Source organism: Calonectris borealis, chromosome 4 (assembly GCF_964195595.1).
Source record: "Calonectris borealis chromosome 4, bCalBor7.hap1.2, whole genome shotgun sequence".
Classification (NCBI taxonomy): Eukaryota; Metazoa; Chordata; class Aves; order Procellariiformes; family Procellariidae; genus Calonectris; species Calonectris borealis.
Genome location: NC_134315.1, coordinates 2,583,878 through 2,601,433, shown reverse-complemented (window position 1 = coordinate 2,601,433; position 17,556 = coordinate 2,583,878). Strand labels below are relative to the sequence as shown.

The 17,556-nt window shown below is 41.7% G+C and overlaps 1 protein-coding gene across 8 annotated transcripts in view; it reads left to right on the top strand.

Moving 5' to 3' along the window:
• Positions 1-17,556, top strand: part of ATRN (attractin) — a 152,834-nt gene that overhangs the window by 124,717 nt on the left and 10,561 nt on the right. For all 8 annotated transcript variants that reach the window (XR_012673402.1, XR_012673404.1, XR_012673400.1 and 5 more), the window contains one exon: positions 7,448-7,555. Coding sequence is in view for 2 of the 8 variants with exons in the window: in XM_075148372.1 (XP_075004473.1) it covers positions 7,448-7,555 (108 nt within the window). In the remaining 6 variants the exon portion in view is untranslated. Of the gene's footprint in view, positions 1-7,447; positions 7,556-17,556 lie in introns of those variants that run through there.

Genomic DNA, 17,556 nt, shown 5'->3' with positions numbered 1-17,556 from the left:
ATTGTATGTAAATTCCCAGTTCCTACGTTTATAAGTAGAGTAATAAAATGAGAGCATAGTGTTAGTATTGTGTGTAACCGGTTATTGGAGTACTGTGTCCACTTTGGTCTCAGCAATGTCTTGGGTGTTGCAGATGGTACAGAACAACACTGCGAGATTAATTTGTTATCTGGAAGATAAGCGAGAGACTAAAGCATCACAAATTACTCATTTTATCCAAGGAAGAACATATTGAGATTTGATGATGTGAGTCAGTGTCTGTGAAAAGGAATCATAGAAGATTCATGATGGGATGAGGGTCTTCTAAACGACCAGCCAAAGGCATTACACCCAGTGTCTGCAACTGGGGGTAAAATAGTCAAAAGCTGTTTCGTTTTTCTTCTCTTTTTAATGGTGAGAGTAGCAATGCCAACAATTTTTTTTAGAAACATGGCTCTCAGATCAGAATTTGAGTGCTTTTGGAAGGATCTTTTCTAGGTCAATCCAAGTCACATGCTTGTGGAAATCACATGGTGCAGTTCGGTGGCTCGTACTATGCAGGTCAGATCAAATAATTGTAACTTTTTCTGATACCCCTAAATTTAAAATCTGTGAATGAGAACCAACTCATAGTGCCTGTAGGCTTTTTCCAAAATACAAATGCTGTGTGCTCACTGCAGTGATCTATGTGGCTTTCATCACCAGCTGAAGGAAATTATAGCAGAAATAAGTGATGCCCTGAAGAGGAAAAATATCCCAATATACTAATGTTGACTAGAGATTCCAGCTCAGGGAAATTGATGGTCCGTTTTTGTTTGAACATGCTACTGTCACTTCTGTGCCTAACTGAGCTCCTCTCTGGTTGAACTTGCAGATGGCCAGTTACAGCTGACCATTTGTAGCTTTAATAAGTCTGCGTAGGACACCCGTCATATCAGGTTGGCAATCCCATACACGATGTTGGCATCCAGCTGAGCTCTTCTCACATAGTCTTCAGTGGTGTTGCCGCTAGAGAATTAAGTTGGTTTTAGTATATTCCAAAAAAGAACTGTTGGCCAGTATTTGCGATGATGAAGCTAGACTATCAAGTCTAGCTCGAGGAGAGTTCAGCCTCGTTTAAAAAACCCCACAACTCTATCTATATCGAAGCTGTTGTCATTTCAGACTCCTAGGTGTCTCTCTGATGATAGGAATCAGTGGTACAGGAATCTAATTTAGCTATTTGGAAAAATCAGGGAGAGAAGCAGTGTTGTGTAATTATGCTAGAAGAGCTCTAGTAAATCAAAGGTGTGCTCTGCTATTGTGTAATTATCTGGTATTGGTATATATTTTAGTCTGCATAGACTATATACTTCTGATCTTTTAAAAAGAAATTATATCTTATTCTTTTTATTAAAGGTCAGGTTTTCTGTGCCCTCCTACTGGGCATGATTATGATGAATAAGTTATCTTAATCAGCCCTGAATTAAATATCCTCTGTCATTTCAGCATGAGGCAACTTCCCAGCAGCTTTGCTTTCTGGGTTGTTATAGTTTTGAAGTGTGGAAATGCCTGTTGAGAAGCATTTGAACATTAATTCTCTCCTCCTCTCTCTTTCAACATAGCCTGCAAAGTCAGTTACAAAACTAATTAGCTACCATTAATACGTGCACTGCTCTAGGGGCTTAAAAACTTAATTTTCAGTGATGATGGAAGTGTCAGAGAAAATTGTTTGTTTGTTGACTTACATGGTAGTTAATGTAATTGTAGCTAAACACTTTAAATCACTTATTTCTAAGACAACGTGGCTCATCTTCGTGGAATATTTATATCCTATATATTTGTTTCTTTGCTAATACCCCTTTTTATTTTAGAGTAGGTAATTCCATTGACTTCTTCCCTTTCCCCCAAGGTCACCAAGTAACTATAACGGAAAGCAAAGTTCCCACACCAGGATATATATGTTACTTCAAAATAATGCACAGTGATGCCTGAGCACCCGTCATTGCTGGCCACCTAGACATGGAGTTCCATCTAGCTGCTGTTGCCACCACCACTGGGAAGGACACCTTCTCCGAAGGCCCTTGGGAACCCCAAGAGAGTGGTGTCCCCTTCCCATGCTGGCTGCCAGCAGCCTGCGAGCTGCAGTTTTGGCAGATGTCATTACAGGAGAGCTCTGGGACAAGTCCTGAAGATTTTCCAAGTTAGTCATGCAGCGGTGCCTGGAAATAGGTAGTTGACAGTTCACGTGCATACGCAAGTATGTATTTGTGCACAAATGGGACGAGCCACCTTCTGAATTCAAATGAAGCTCTTACAGCAATTCAGGATGTGCAGGAACAAGGTCAAAACGCCTGTCTACCAGTGCAACCACTTTACCCAGTATGTTTGGAAAGGACAGGAGTGCTCTCCGTCCTCTGACCTCAACAAAATCACTGTGACTTCGGTTAGCAAGGGGCCAAGTCAGAGCTAATAAGCCTTGCTGGGAGAATTTTGTTACCCTTTGCTCAGCGTATGCAGCGAGACCTTTAGATATTTGATTGGATTGTGTGTTCTATACGTTGTGCAGAGCCTTGGAGGGAACATGTAAGAGGACTGACACGCTTGAATAACTTTGCAGAATTGATGCTGTTTAAAAGACTGGTCAGGAAGAAGGAGACAACTTTGTTCTGTTTCCTTATCACCCTCTATTGAGCTTTGGCTGGGGGGGATGAACAGCAACCGGAGTTGCTGAATCCGTGTTGGAGAACAGCATCTTTACACTCCGCGTGGTAGAGCTCCACACTGCAGCTTAATACAGGAAAATCCCAAATATTCTGTTCTGCCCCCAAATCTTTTTTTTTTCCTAAATGTCTTAAACAACAAGAGTACAAATTGGTTTGTTTCCTTATCTTCTTCACCTTTCTTCTCTTACCATGGCACTGGAGCTGTTACTTTTTTTAGACTCACTGTTGTTTGTGAGGTCTCTGGGTTTTGGCCCATTGGACCAGTTTATCTTTGCAGTACAGACAGGGTAGTGGTTCAAAACACACAGCCGATTTCAGAGTATCCTGGTTTTTCAAATTGGCTGTGGACAGCATGGAGAACGGAGCTGGTGATTTTGTTTGTTCCTAACAGTGGAGCTTGATTTTTCCATGGCGGTACAGAAATATGGCAATAGAGACCCAGTTCAGCGAGAGGTTGATCGTAGCCTTAGTTTTGCAGCACCATCTCAAATTCATTGCAGCCTCGGAGGTTGTAATATGAATCCTCAAAGGATGGCCTTTAATCGTACTTGTCTCATCAAAGTAAAGGAACATGCAGCTTGCTCTGCTGAAATATCTTCAGCAAAAGTTCCTCTAAAACCAAAATGTTATCTCCTGAGGGTGCCCAGAGTAGCTATACTTCTAAAAACACCGAGCTATGAGTCCACGAAGATCTGAATTTCAGAATACCTTGAAGGATTAGATCTACAAATTTCCTGGGGAAAAAAAAAAAACTGTTGATAAGACTATTTCTTTTTTCTGGCTCCCCTTTTTAAAGTTCACCTCCTTCGACCGTAGACTGGTGTAATGGTACCAGACATTCCTGCTGACACCCTGCTCGAATATGTCCTGTCTGCTGGAAATAACTTTGCTCCCTTTTCTGTGGGGTCCTGCTTGCTTCTCTTTTACTCTGCCTTAAAATGAAAGCTCATCCGTGCCCATTGTTCACTTAGCACACCCGTGGTTTTTTCCTCCTTGAGTTTCTACTTTTTTCCTTCTCATCTCTGTTGAAAATTGAGATGAAATACTCGTGTAAAAGCTTGAGTTCATTACAAGTTCTAGATAGCTGTTTTGCTTGGCTTTTTTTAAAAGCCATTCTTTATAAGGAGCAAATAAAATCCAAAACGTGTGGCTTTCTTCTGGAAAAATTGACATCCTTTCATGACTGAAAATATCAGAGTCCCATCCCGAAAGGCACCGTAGCCCTGTGCTCATAAAAGAGACTCTGCAGGGGGCAATTGCTGAGATGGATGATAGCAGGACGGTTATCCAGAAACCGGTGACTGTTTTATTATCGTGAATAAAATGTTCGGGCTTTTCTTGTCAGAAAACACAGCATAGGTTATATTAGTCAATTAACCTGGTAACCTGAATAGCTGTTTTTCTTTTGCATGAGAGCCTGTGCTCTCTGGGCATGAAAAGGCTTTCCTGAATTCCTCTGGCCGTTTTTCTCCCGTCAGTAACACACTATTCATTTTGGATTATCCATGACTCAACTTGTATGAATTTAGAGAATCACTGGTATGAAACCCTGCATTTCTGCACCATTCGCTCCTGGATCTGTACCTCTAGTCCTGGGCGCTATGAGATGAGGAACCTCGGTGGTCTCCCATCCTCCCTGCTGGTTTTCTCCTCCACCATAGACCATTTGTTGAGTTTGTTTATTGTCAGGTTCTCTTAGTTGCACCAAAACCTTCAGGCGTTGTTTCAACACTTCCCATTCTGCGATTGCTTTAACCTGTGATTTTTTTTGGAAGGAGTTTTTCTACTGATAGTGGGGAGAAAAAAAAAATCAATGCAAAAGAAAGTTGTGCAGGTTTTCACAGTTTGCGGTTACTTAAATATTAAAGGCCAGTGGTGTGTTCCAGTACATGCTTTTTGATGTGTTTTTATTGTAAGCCTGTCAAACGTTTTGCCTTTAAGATCCTCTTCAGACCTAAGTGATTTAAAATATTCCCAGGTTGTCCTATTAATTGTGTGATCTAGAAACCAAAGGTTTACTTGAAAGAGTTTTGAGGTTCATTATTTTAAATCTCAGAAAGCCAATCATTAGGGATGAGGGTAAGCCAGGTTCTGGGGTATCCTGATGTTAACTGCTTCTGACTTATAATGACATGCTCAATGTTTTGGCTAGAGAAATGCTACAATTTCTCCCTTACACCATAATAAAATCTTTTAATTAAAATTTTGACACACCAAACAAAGGATAGGAAGGATATATATACGTGCACAGGTTAAACATGCACAGTGCGTGCCTTGGGGAAAAGAGTGACATTCTGGTTACAGAACAATTATTTCTCAAATTAATTCTTAATTCGGGGGGGGGGAGGATTTTGTGGCATGACTCGTGCTACACCAGAAACTGGTGTTAGGAAAAGGATGTTCCCTTAGGCATTTGCTGCTTTGGTTGCAGCTTGGACCTTTGGTTTTTCCTGGTTTTACGCTGAGAGTCAGCTGGCTTTGGGACAACCCCGAAAGCGACGGCTTTCCTTGGCCGGTTCAGAAAACGAAGGCGATAACATCGCTGTCAGCATTGCTTTTCCCACTGCTCGCGCTGTAGCACTCAGAGGCATCTCTGCCTTCACAGCACCGTTCACGGTTTTATTTCTTGAGGCTCCTATTGACTTCAATAGGAGTCATGTTGCCAAATTGCACATTTTCTTTAGTAAACTAAACTTCCTTCAAAGAGCTGATAGCTTTTAGTTCGTAAGTCTCTTGGACATCTTCATCAGGACAGCTTGTTCTTTGATTTTATAGCCATTAAACAAAGCGCTTTATGATAGCTGAAGGGGACAATTGCAGGAACAACAACCCAGCAATCTGTTTCACACTTGCTTTAGTCTGCAATCTGCTGGTGTGCTTTAAATATTCGAAAACTCCTCGCGTTCTTTTACCCAAGTGTGAGTTACACACACGTTTGCTTGCAAATGCTTAGTACAGCTCCGTTTGTGTGAGTTGGTTGGGTTTTTTTGCTTTGTGACAGTATCTACAATCTGCTCTGAAATGCCTTTTTTTTTTTCCTTTTTTTTCTTTTTTTTTTCTTTTTTTTCTTTTCTTTTTTCTTTTTTTTTCTTTTTTTTTCTTTTTTCTTTTTTTTTCTTTTTTTCTTTTTTTTCTTTTTTTTTTCTTTTTTTTTTCCCCTGCTTTTCCCCTGCTTTTCCCCTGCTTTTCCCCTCCCTTGCTTTTTCTTTTTCCCCTTCAGAAAGTAAGCAAAACTTTGCCACTTGCCTTTTATGGCAGTGAAATTTTGTATTTTTTTTTATTAGACTGAGAACCATAGAGCCTTATATACCCCCCAAGCTTAGTTGCATCGATCCCATCGTGCCTTCCTGCCACCTTGCCTGAACACCGAACATACAGAGACAGTCTTCCAATTTTCTACAAAAAAACACCCCCAAAACTAAAAGATGGCTTGGCAAAGAAAAGACCATAGAAGGTTTATGAGTTCAAGAAAATGGTGATGTAATTAGTTTTGTCCAAACGAGTCGCACGCTGGATAGCAGCATCTTCCCTTCGCCTGTGTGCTGTGTCCCCGTCTGCTCTGCTGGATGTGGGCAGTGTATCTTCCTGGATTATTTGGGGCACGATGCCTTTTGTGGGGTTTTCTTTAGCGCTTTTTAAATGCTCTAAATGATCAGTTAGGGTTTGGAGTGTCAAATTGCCCAGAATTAATGGGGAAATGTGTGTGGTGATGGTGGGAAGTATAGAGGGCATTTGGTAGTGGCTCAATCTCGCTAAAAAATAGAGTGTAACTAGTATTGCTGCAGCTAAGGAGCAATGCTAAATGTGTAAAGCTGCGTACAACAAGTGGTTTTAGGCAGTTGCTGCACTTAAGGGGAAGACTGCTGGTTTTGTACATGCTCCTCGAGGTGTATGCCTCTTCCCCTATTAAATAGGGGCACCGAGTCACATCAGACCCATTGCTTCTGGGAATTAGGGTTATGGCTTCTGCATCCACTTACAGTTTGTGTAGCTTGCTGTTAGTATTAGAGATTAGCCGCTGAAGCCAAAAGGAAGCTCAGCTAAAATTGAAATGCTGTTTCCAGCCCAGCCATATAGGAAGTGTCTTTTTTGTGTTAAAAAAAGGGAGCTGCATCGTAATGCTTAAAAGTGCTTAAGAGTACAATAAAAAGATGTCTTGTGTCACAAAGACTTGCAGAGATTTACCCGGGAAAAGGTTTTCTATTTTAATAAAACATATTGCAACAAGGACATGCTTGCCATTTGATATATTTGCTGCATTCAGAAAGGAAACAAACAATAAAAAAGATGATTATTCAATAGATGCCTGACAGCATTTTGCTAGTGCTGTTATAAAAAGTATCAAATTCTTTCTTACAGTAGTTACATACTGCTGCTAGTTTAATTTTAAAATGGTTCCCACAAATCCTATGGAATCCTGTCATGCCCCAGACAGGTGATGACAAACAACTAGAGTATCAAAGCTTAAAAAGTAAATAACTGCTTTATGAAGACGTAAGCAGATGCGTTTTCCCCTCACAAACGAGTCAGGCTAAGGCTGTGCGTGTAGCTTTACTTGCAATAACCTGTTAAGTTGTAGTAATGTGAATATTTACAATTATCTGTCTGTACCCTTAAGCCTGTTAAAACGCCAGGAGGTTATTTTTCCACATTCATTGATATCCCTTCGTATTGGGTAAAACCTCTCAGATAAAGCCTCATGGTTTTTTTCATCTTTGTGTTGGAACAATATGATAATAATATTTTTCTGTTTATTAAATTAGCAACTACTCCGTGAGATGCAACAGATGGCAAGTCGCCCCTTCGCCTCCATCAACGTTGCCTTAGAAACAGATGAAGAGCCGCCAGATCTCATTGGGGGAAGCATAAAGGTGAGAGCTGGTGCTTTAGGATGGTCCTTACCACAATTAATCGTGGATGCTTGTTTTAAACAGTTGTTAACACAATAATCCCAAATCCTCTATTTGTTATATACCTGCAAGAAACCGTAAGTCCATGAGGGCCAACAGGCACTGTTTTTATTTGCTTTTATCCCTTCAGGTATGCATTTACAACTTTTGGGCTGGTTTAGATAGAAGTTATACTGTTCGTAGGGTATGAAATTTTGTGTTTGCCTTGTTAGTTTTTATGCCTTGTAATAGAGAAGAATGCAGCTTTACACAATAGAACATTTGGCTAGAAATAGCTAAAGGTGCTGCAAATAGAAACCATTTTTCTGTGATATCTCAAAGCAAACAGGAATGTAATCATGTCTGAGTACTATAATTGTGTTAACATATTTCTGATTATAAATATATGTTCAAATACATCTTGTGATGCGCAAATAGGAGTGTGGAGAAGTCGTTGTCTTACACCAGGCTGGCATGTTCTTAGACACAACACATTGTATTTTTAGGAGAAGCATATTTAAAAGGAGACTAATGAATTAAAAGATCTTTTTAACGTGATGCTTTGACTAGCAGACTTGTATACAAAAAGAAAAAATTAAGAACCTGAGAACACTGATTATTTTTGTTTCCTGTCTAAGGTAGCTATTTTATTTAGACTTCAGTTTTTTGGAAATCTTCCTCATTAGTCTAGGCACAAAGTTTCTCACCTTCTATTACTGTGACGAGAAAGCAGGTTATGCTTTTCTATAAAAAATGTGTATATTTTAATTATTGTAAAGCACATGAAAACAATCTGACCCGAGGACTTCTGTTTGGTGAGTAATAATATTTAAGTCTTGGTCTTAGTATCAGGAAATGCCACAATTAAGGTTGCCTGTATAGCTTTAGCTCTTTCTTATTTATGTGTGAATACAGTCTTTCATGGCAAGTTGTAACACTTTTTCCACCCGATTGGTGTCTTGCAGCATGTTCTGGGTGGACACCATGTGGAAGAAGCTTTTCGACCTGTTGTCTTAGTTTCATTATTTGTTCTGGTTATTTACCGTGTTCCAGCCAAACCTTTAGTCCCAAGCTTGAATGATTCCTGTGATTGCCCCACATTTAAGTGCTTCATGAATTAATCGTTACCTTTTTCTGAAGTCAGGAATTATCATCCCTGTTTTGCAGAGATGACCCTTGGAGTGTAGTGAACATAAAGTAAAATTTTCAAAGGTACTCAGTAATTTGAGGTAATTGAGTGACAGGGCAGCTAAGCTGACCTTGGAGGCTCTGAGGGTCAATGGGTTCTACTCCCCATTGACTTTCATTTAACACCAGATCATTCAGTTTTTCTGTGTTTTTATAATTTCTCTACTTCTGTTACCAGGATGGTAGGCAGTGGAAGTCATTAGCCACTAATAGCTCACCAAGACTTTGAAATACAGGCTTGTAAAATTGGATTGTCACTCAACAAATTAGAATGAGCCTTTTCTTCATTGCTTCACTGAAGAAGCCATGGGCTGTGTATGGATGTTCTCACCAGGCTGGAGGCGGATATGTGAGGCTGTAGCCTGACTGCTGATGGTTTTGGGTTGCAGTCTGTCTGTCGGGGGGCTATTCCCTTCCCCTCTTTCCATTTTCTGGAAATAAGCTAACTAAAAGCATCTCTCCTGTAGGATCAGGCCAGAACAAAGCTGTCCCAAACTTTTTGATCTCTCTGACAAGTTTGTCTACACTCATAAAGTACAGAGGAGATAGTAAACTTTGGATCTCTTGTGTTCTGATTACTGCGTTATTTCTTCTCTTGTTCGGCTGGCAGTGCTTTTACCTTTTTCATTCGGGCTTTGTTGTTCATTTTTTCCTCCGTACCTCTCTGCTTTTTGTTTTCTTCTCAGTTTCTTCTTTGATTATAGGAACGTTGAACCTTTCTCTTTTGAAGTGCTTCCATAGACAGCACCGCCGACAGGATTTCATCTTTCTCACTTGCAGCTAAGCCTCCTTCCTTTCCCATGTCTGCCGTCATCTTCCATATCTCACGTGTCTGACCTCCTTGGGTTACTCAAAAATGGATAGAGAAGCCAGTTTTAAGCATAATAAGCAAGACTGTGGACAGATGTCCTTTTTCAGATCCAGAAATTGTTACCAACTGCTAATTGCCCTCTGTGCTGATAACTCAGACAAGTATTTCTTAATCCACTTCAAGCTTAAATGAGAGGGTCTGATTCAGGCAAATAGCACAAACCTTATACGGTGACCTGAAGCCAAGTAGGGAACGTGGACATGGACAGTTGTGCCAGCAGGTAACTTCATCTGCTGGAAGATCTGGGTGCAGAACCAGAATGCTTTTCCATGACAAGCAGAGTCGTTAATTTGGGTGAGGGGGCGTGTTTATATAGATTTTTATCATCTTGCAGAATTTGGATAGGGAATGGAAGTATGTACAAAAGTCTGGAGTGTTTCAGCAAAGTTGAAATCACGTGGAGAGGAGAGGAGACTCAGGAAGCTTGTGGGTTGTGAGCAGCTTGGGGAATGACGCTTCTGAGATAGTCTGGCCTGTTGGATGCTGCATATAAATGAATTTAAATAAAAGTGAAAAAGCAGTCTCAGTATCTATGGGGGTCGACTTCGGGTTTTCTCGTTATCCCTTTTGCACCTGCATGGGAGAAAAGCTCTTAGCAGGAGGGAGCTGCAGGAAGATGGGCTGGGACGATACAGAAAAGTGGAATTGCATTTTTCTTCGTGTTTTTTCTGTTCTTTAATTATAAGCCAAGAAAAGAGTGAAGAGAAGTGTGGCTGCGTTGTTGGACTGTAAGCCATTCTCCAGCTACTCGGCCATTCAGTGTGTCAAAATTTGAGAGCCTTCGTTTTAATGCAAGAAATCCAGACTTGCGTTATCATAAATGCATTGATGTTTTTCTTTCCCTGTGTGAATCAAAGCCTTTGGTTAATAACGAGTTTATTTGAGGGTTACAAAGGAGAAGTGGAAAATGGGACGTCTTGTCTGCAAGAGATTAATTTCCTTTTCCATTGTGCATAGCCAGTTGGCAGCCAGTGTCAAGCTAGTTCCATCCTAAGCTAATGTTTTCCAGCTGGACAGTATTAGAACCGTGTTTTCAATTAGTATTTTTCCTGGGGTACTTAGAAGTAATAGAAAGTGATTTACCTGCAGGGAAACTATTCATGTTACAGTCTGCAGCTAGGCAACACGTAACTAGCTGCTTTGGTTTATTTCCCACTCAACAAATACCCAGTGGATCACAAATCTACCACTAAATTTGCTTAGTTATTACAAAATCCATTGGTTCTTCTCTGCAGCTTTTTGTGTGTTCTGAGGTCCTGCCTATCACATTTTTTTTCTACGAGTATTCCACGTCCCTGGGTATCTGGGACTCATCCAAGTGTCTGAACTGGTATTACTGTAATTCAGGCTTTTTTAGGTCTTGTTATCTAATTAATCTAAGTTTTGTAGTCCTCTGCAGTGATTTTTAGAAGAAGCTTTCCTGAAAGACTTTGGAAAGTTTATAATTTTGACATTGATTTCCAGGTATCTTGAAGCTGGTAAAGGCATGAAGTTAACGCTTGTAGATTCTTGGGAAAAACACATACGCAGCATAGCAAGGAAACACTTAGCTTGAGCAAAACACCTACAGGATCAACAAGAAAATTGTTGCATTAGAAAAATTTATCCTTAAGTCGGAAAAAAATTGTCTTGGAAGCTTTTAGAGGATTTGAAAAACACTCTTGTAAAACGGAGCATTTGCCTAGTGGAGCTGGTCCGTAGAGCAGCCTTTACTGTGCTATGTTTAGGGATCCAACGTGCAAAGCCTGTGCTAAGAGGTGATTATTTTTGCATCCATGATCGACAGGCTGTCCGCATCTATAGTTGCCTAAATGGAGTGAGAGAAGTATTTGGTGAGCAAAATCCTTGTGAAGTTCATTTAGCGTGTTCTGTACCTTCATGCCAACGTGCATTTAATTCTGCTGTGTTAGGCTTCTGAGGGCAAAATAGCTTCACTGCAAATCCTTAATCAGACATCAGCTCACCAAGCTGGCTGATTCCTTAAAAATAGCAGAAAAGTTGATGGAAAATAGCATCTTACTCTAGTAATTAGTTTGCATTGTTATGGAAGAAAGTGCTGTTGAGTGGTTTAAAGACTGCCAGAAGGTCCCATCTGTTCAAGAAGTACAGAGATGAAGTGGTGGGCTGATTTAGGAGTGGGCAAGGGATACCACAGATTTATATTTTCAGTCTATTTGTATTTCGCATCTGAGTGGTGCCCTTGTTAAATTCCTTTTACATTGCAATGAAGTTGCAACCATCAGTAATGAGCAGAGAAGCGAGTAGCTACAAGTCCTGTGCCAGAGGGCGGTGGATTTGGGGAAGCTGCAGGGGTACCACTCTGGTGAGGAAGGATTTGCAATGAAGCTCCAGCTCCAGCACTCCTACAGGGCGACCTCATCTTAATTTTTACGTGTAGCTCTATGTTGGGCTGCTTCATGCAATGAGAGAAGTTAAGCCAAGAACAGCCAAGGACCAAGGAACTGATCGTTTTTAGGGCTGTTACCCTGTTCTGGTTGTCACTCTTGGTGACTTATTTTCCCCTTAGTTCAGATGTTATTGACCCATTATTAGTCCATCAAATTTGCTGATGGACCAGCTTCTGAGACCCCTTCCCAACCCACTTCACTTAAAATGAGCCAGGTGGGCACGAAGTCTTCCACTTCTCCGTGCCACCGAGCTGAGACTGGGGGTCTGCAAGCAGGCAGATTTGGCAGGATGGCAGGCTTGAGCTGTGATATATAAAAGTAGTCTTAAGGAGAAATGGCCAGGCTATCGAGATGCGTTGGAGGGGAACAGAGCAGGTTAGGGTTTTTCAAGGGTGGTATAAATAAGCTGAAAGGGAGAATCATTCATTATCCTCAAAAGGATAATAGTTGGAAGAAGGGGATGAAATTGAGGGGGGAAAACATAAACTGAATAATCTTAATCTGATGTGGCAGTTGCTGGAGATGGTTCATACGCAGCCTTCGAGGCCAGAAAGGCTGGTTTTATTTCGCCTGACCTGTCTAGGGCAGGCTGCTCGGGCTTGTTAGCTTGCCTTTTGAAATGCAATTTAATTCTAATGTATTATTTCTGGGCTTTCTAGCATTTGCTGGTTCTAGGAGCTTTTCCTTGCCATAAAGCTAGGGTGTTCAAAGCACGTCAGTGGGTAGCTGTCTCCTTGTCTTTAGCAAAAGCATTTCCACTCATTAGGCTCGGTCCGTGTGCGCGAGCGGATGACAGGAGCCCTCCCGTTGCATCAGGGTGACGAGGGACATAAAACAAGAAGCGACATCCCAGCTTGTACTTTATATTTGGTGTTAATTCTGCTTATGCTGGCCCACTTTCTAATTCATGGAAAAGTGTATGACCGCCTTTGAAGGAGTGCCGTGCTAGATGGAGTTGCCAGTGGTAAGAAGGGAGCGTTATCTGGGCAGCCGAGGTGTGTAAAACGGATTAGCTGCACTAGAATTGCAGTCATCCGTACTGCGAAGGCAACAACAAAAATACCCGATAAAACCTTCACCTAATGAATTATTTCCACTTAACTAGTGCCAGGTATCTTGTTTTGATTTCTGTTGCAAAATTAGGGACTTGGGGGGAAACTTTTGCCACTTCCATAATATAATATGGAATATAAATATTTGGAAGGGAGCTATCATGGGATCAACAGAGACATCTGTTAAGCCTGCCTTGTATTTAGGGAATATTTGGCTGATAATTGAGATTTAACTAGTTTTAGATTTGAAGACTGTAAATTTTTCAGCAGGATGGACCCTGATTTTAGCTGATAAGGAGGAATTTGCTGGAGGGAGAGGAAGGAGCACGAAGCTTCCCGCAGGAGAGGGTTTTTCTAAGCTCTTTTTTCCCTCTAGTGCAAACAAGTGTCTCTTCTGATTGAAGTACTAATAACACCAGCAGCTTCTCAAAAACATTATCGGGGACCTGTTTGTGTTCCTTTATGCCAAGTAGTTGTTTTGTATGTCTTGTGTTTGCAGTCTTCATCCATCTGTCCTATTTCATTCGTTTTTTAACTTGCACTTTTTCTTGTGCAAAAACCAGCCAAGTGGTCAAAAAGAACCAGAAAAATCCTGCCTCTTCACCCGTATAAAATCAAAATAAATATCCACTGTTGGCCATATATATTTTGCCCAGATTTGATACCCCTGGCCTCGTTCATCCCATCCCCGCCCCAGGGCATCAGCAGGGAATTGAAAAAGAAGGGCGAGTGTTGGCTTACGTGAGTGGCAATGCTCAAAGCTGTGACGTAAGATTTTGTCGTTTCAGGGTGACTGCTTTTGAACTAAAAACTTGCCTTTCCTTCACCGAGAGCTTGTGTCTGTGTTTTGCTGGATTGACAATGTGCACTTTAAAATAGAAAGCAGTTGTTAAATGCAGTGGGGTGAACTCGGTGCCCCGTGAGGCTGGTTTGCATATATACTCCCAGTTATTGATAACTCGGGATGCTCGGATCTGTATTTTCAATTTCAGATTGTTAGCATTCATCTAAGGGTTTGAATATGATTTTTATTTAGTTCCCCACATGCAGGAACCCAGTGTTGGGGCCGAGTTGTGAGCAATTCATTCCCCAGCCTCTGTGTCATTTACAAAGTAAATAACAGGGACAAGGTAAATGTAAATTTTTAATCTAGATTCATTTACTGCAAATTATTGCTGGATGTTCATTCATCTCTATCTTGGAGAACATACATATTACCCTGAGAATATGATTTTTAAAACTTAATACTCTATTTTTTATAGAAAATTGCTTGTAACTTATTTTACAAATGTTCAGTCAGCTTTTAATGGCACAATTTAAAAACTTGCAAATGGAATTTGACCCTTTTTCTACAGAGTGAAATCATCTGAAGAAGTGGAATCAAGTAATAAAGTTGAACTGTTTCAGTAATGTTCCTCTTCTTTTCCCCCACCATAAGATTTTTCCTTTATTTTAATTTCCTTACTGGAAATTGAAAACCATGTAAGAGTTATTTGATCAAACCACAGAAATATGTTTTCTTGTTAAGGAAAAAAAATTGCTACAGTTTTTTTTTTTTATACGTTTTGAAAAGCAATATGCTGGCAGTGTGTTACGGAACCTAAATAAAATTGATGCTGTGTTTTTTAAATTACACAGAATATTTATTGTTCTAGCCATTAGTTTTATGTGACACATTATTAACCTTTAGAATTTGTCGAATATAAGCAGCGTAAATAGAAATAATGAGATGAAATAAAAAAGAAATGTTTAGGTTGAACATCACGCAATTCAACTTGATTGCAGAAAGCATTTGGCTGTGAAATTGTCTCCCAAGGGAACCGGTGGTGCACTCTACACCTGGGTCACCTAGAAACAGCCCTGACCAAGTCCTGGAAAATGCCCTGTTTGTGTAAAAATCCTGCTGGAGAAGCCAGACTAATTAGATGACCTAATAGGTCTCTTACTGCTTTTAACTTCTATAATTGTTAAAGCTTTACGCGTATTAAGTACATATCAAAACTCATAAACAACTGAAATTGCGTGGCTTTTTAGAGCTGGTTTTGGCCAGTAAAGTCGTCTGTGGAAGGAAAACAGTTGAAAACAGATTTCGCTGCCTCCAGGAACAATGGGGTTGTGTCACCACTTAGTAAAATACTTTATATTTTCATCCAAAAACGGGTAGTCACTGTTTCCAAGCGCTGCGTAACACAAAATGCATGGTAGCGCTTCTTGGTTAAAAACCAGATGCTACAGTGCACCTTCCTGAAGCACATTGCCCAGTAAAGCGTGTTTAAATCTGCGCACCAGGCTGAGAGGTCTTTGTTGGGTTTTATGGTCTTTCTTTGACATTTGCTCTATTCTGATTCCCAGTTGTTGGGTTTTTTCCACCGTTCCCATTGATCGCAGCTTTGCTGGTGTGGAGGAGCAGTCAAAGTCCATTGAAGGAGAAAAGTTCAGGCTCTTTGTGGCCAGCAGGTCGAGGGAGGGGATTCTGCCCCTCTGCTCCGCTCTGGTGAGACCCCCCTGCAGTGCTGCGTCCAGCTCGGGGGTCCTCAGCACAGGACAGACATGGACCTGTTGGAGCGGGGCCAGAGGAGGCCACCAAAATGATCAGGGGATGGAACAGCTCTGCTGTGAGGAAAGGCTGAGAGAGTTGGGGTTGTTCAGCCTGGAGAAGAGAAGGCTCCGGGGAGACCTTATTGCGGCCTTTCAGTACTTAAAGGGGCTTGTAAGAAAGATGGGGAGAGACTTTTTAGCAGGGCCTGTTGGGACAGGACAAGGGGAATGGTTTTAAACTAAAAGAGGGGAGATTTAGACTAGATATAAGGAAGAAATGTTTTACGCTGAGGGTGGTGAGACACTGGCCCAGGTTGCCCAGAGAGGTGGTAGATGCCCCATCCCTGGAAACCTTCAAGGTCAGGTTGGACGGGGCTCTGAGCAACCTGATCTAGTGGGAGATGTCCCTGCCCACGGCAGGGGGGTTGGACTAGATGACCTTTAAAGGTCCCTTCCAGCCCAAACTGTTCTATGATTCTATGATCAGCTGCATGAAATTGTCACTCCAGCGCACTCACAGTATTTCTTTGAGGACAAGGAGTAGCTTTAGGGAAGGGTGCCTGACCCGTAGACCAGCTGCAGTTGTCTGTTCATAGCACAGATACATCCCGGGCAGCGCAGCATCCCCTTCGCTGACCTCCATCCTGGCTGCAACTGGAAGGGACATAGTCTTCTGGCTACACGTTTCTTACTGCTTCTGTGCCTGTTGGCTGGGTGCAACCATGTTCTGTGTTTCGTGAGTCAAGGGCACGGCTCATTTCTGATGGGCTGTTGGATGGCAATTTGGCTCGTATGGATTGACCCACCAAAGGTGAGATCCTTTTCTCCCATTAACTGTGGTCTTCGTCCACGCGCTCCGGCAGCTGGGCTCCACTCTGCCCTCTGTGCCCCTCTCCTGGTGTGGGACTCTGCTGTTCAGGCACTGTGTGAAGCAGTCATGATGTGCCAAGTATCTGAGGGATGCACCTTATTTGCATAGATTTGAATAATGTCTACTTTATTGTGCCATTAAGCCTTCAATAAAAAGGAATTGCTTCTATAATTCAACAATGGGTTTATCAAAACACTCTAAATGAAAGTCTCTGACAGAGGCTGGTTTTAACCATCTGATGAAAGGTGTTACAAAGTTTGGAGATTTACATTTTTTTTTTTTTTAAGTGGGCCATTAAAAGCCACCTGTCAGGCTGAAGCACAGGCGTTTATAATGACCTGATCTCTGGTTCCTGAGTCCACTCCAAACCTTCTTGCAGAAAAGCAGCTTGGGTCTGCAACAAGAGCATTCAGAAACCACGCAGGAGGCAGACGTGCTGCAGAGGTGGGGAAGGAGAGGAGATGTGAGCTCTTCTTAGGTCTCCCCATGAAAATTCAACTTGATGAAGCCAGACAGCTTCTCCTTAGCTGCTTTGTGCCGTGGTAGCACCTACATAGGTCATGTCAAAACACAAGCAGGCTCACAGCAAGGCCAGCCATGGGTGAGATCCCCAACCAAGATAGCCGTTAAGTTGCTGGTTGAATTCCCCACGTGTTTTCCTCCCTGTCTGCAGAATACGGTCCCCGGGCCCCAGCGCCGGGTTGCTCTATATCTCGCAGAGGGCACAGTATGCCCTTCACTGCCAGCTGACCTCTTGCTTGCATCAAATTCATCATTCCCGTCACTCGGCGTGTGAGTCATTTCATCAGGCTGCGCTTTGTCTCTTGGCCTGGGGAGCGCACGCTTGGAGATGAGATGCAGTATGAGTCACAGTTCAAAAAGCAGGTGCCTGAACTGGTGCTGTCAAAAATAAATTTGCAGGACTTGATTCTTCATGCTGGTTTTTGCTGTTATTAACTGCAGCTTGTCTCAGGAAACCGGCTGGTTTTGATGGACAATAGACCATTTTTTCCCCCTTTAAATTTAAGATCGAAATTAGCTGCAGCAAGATGATC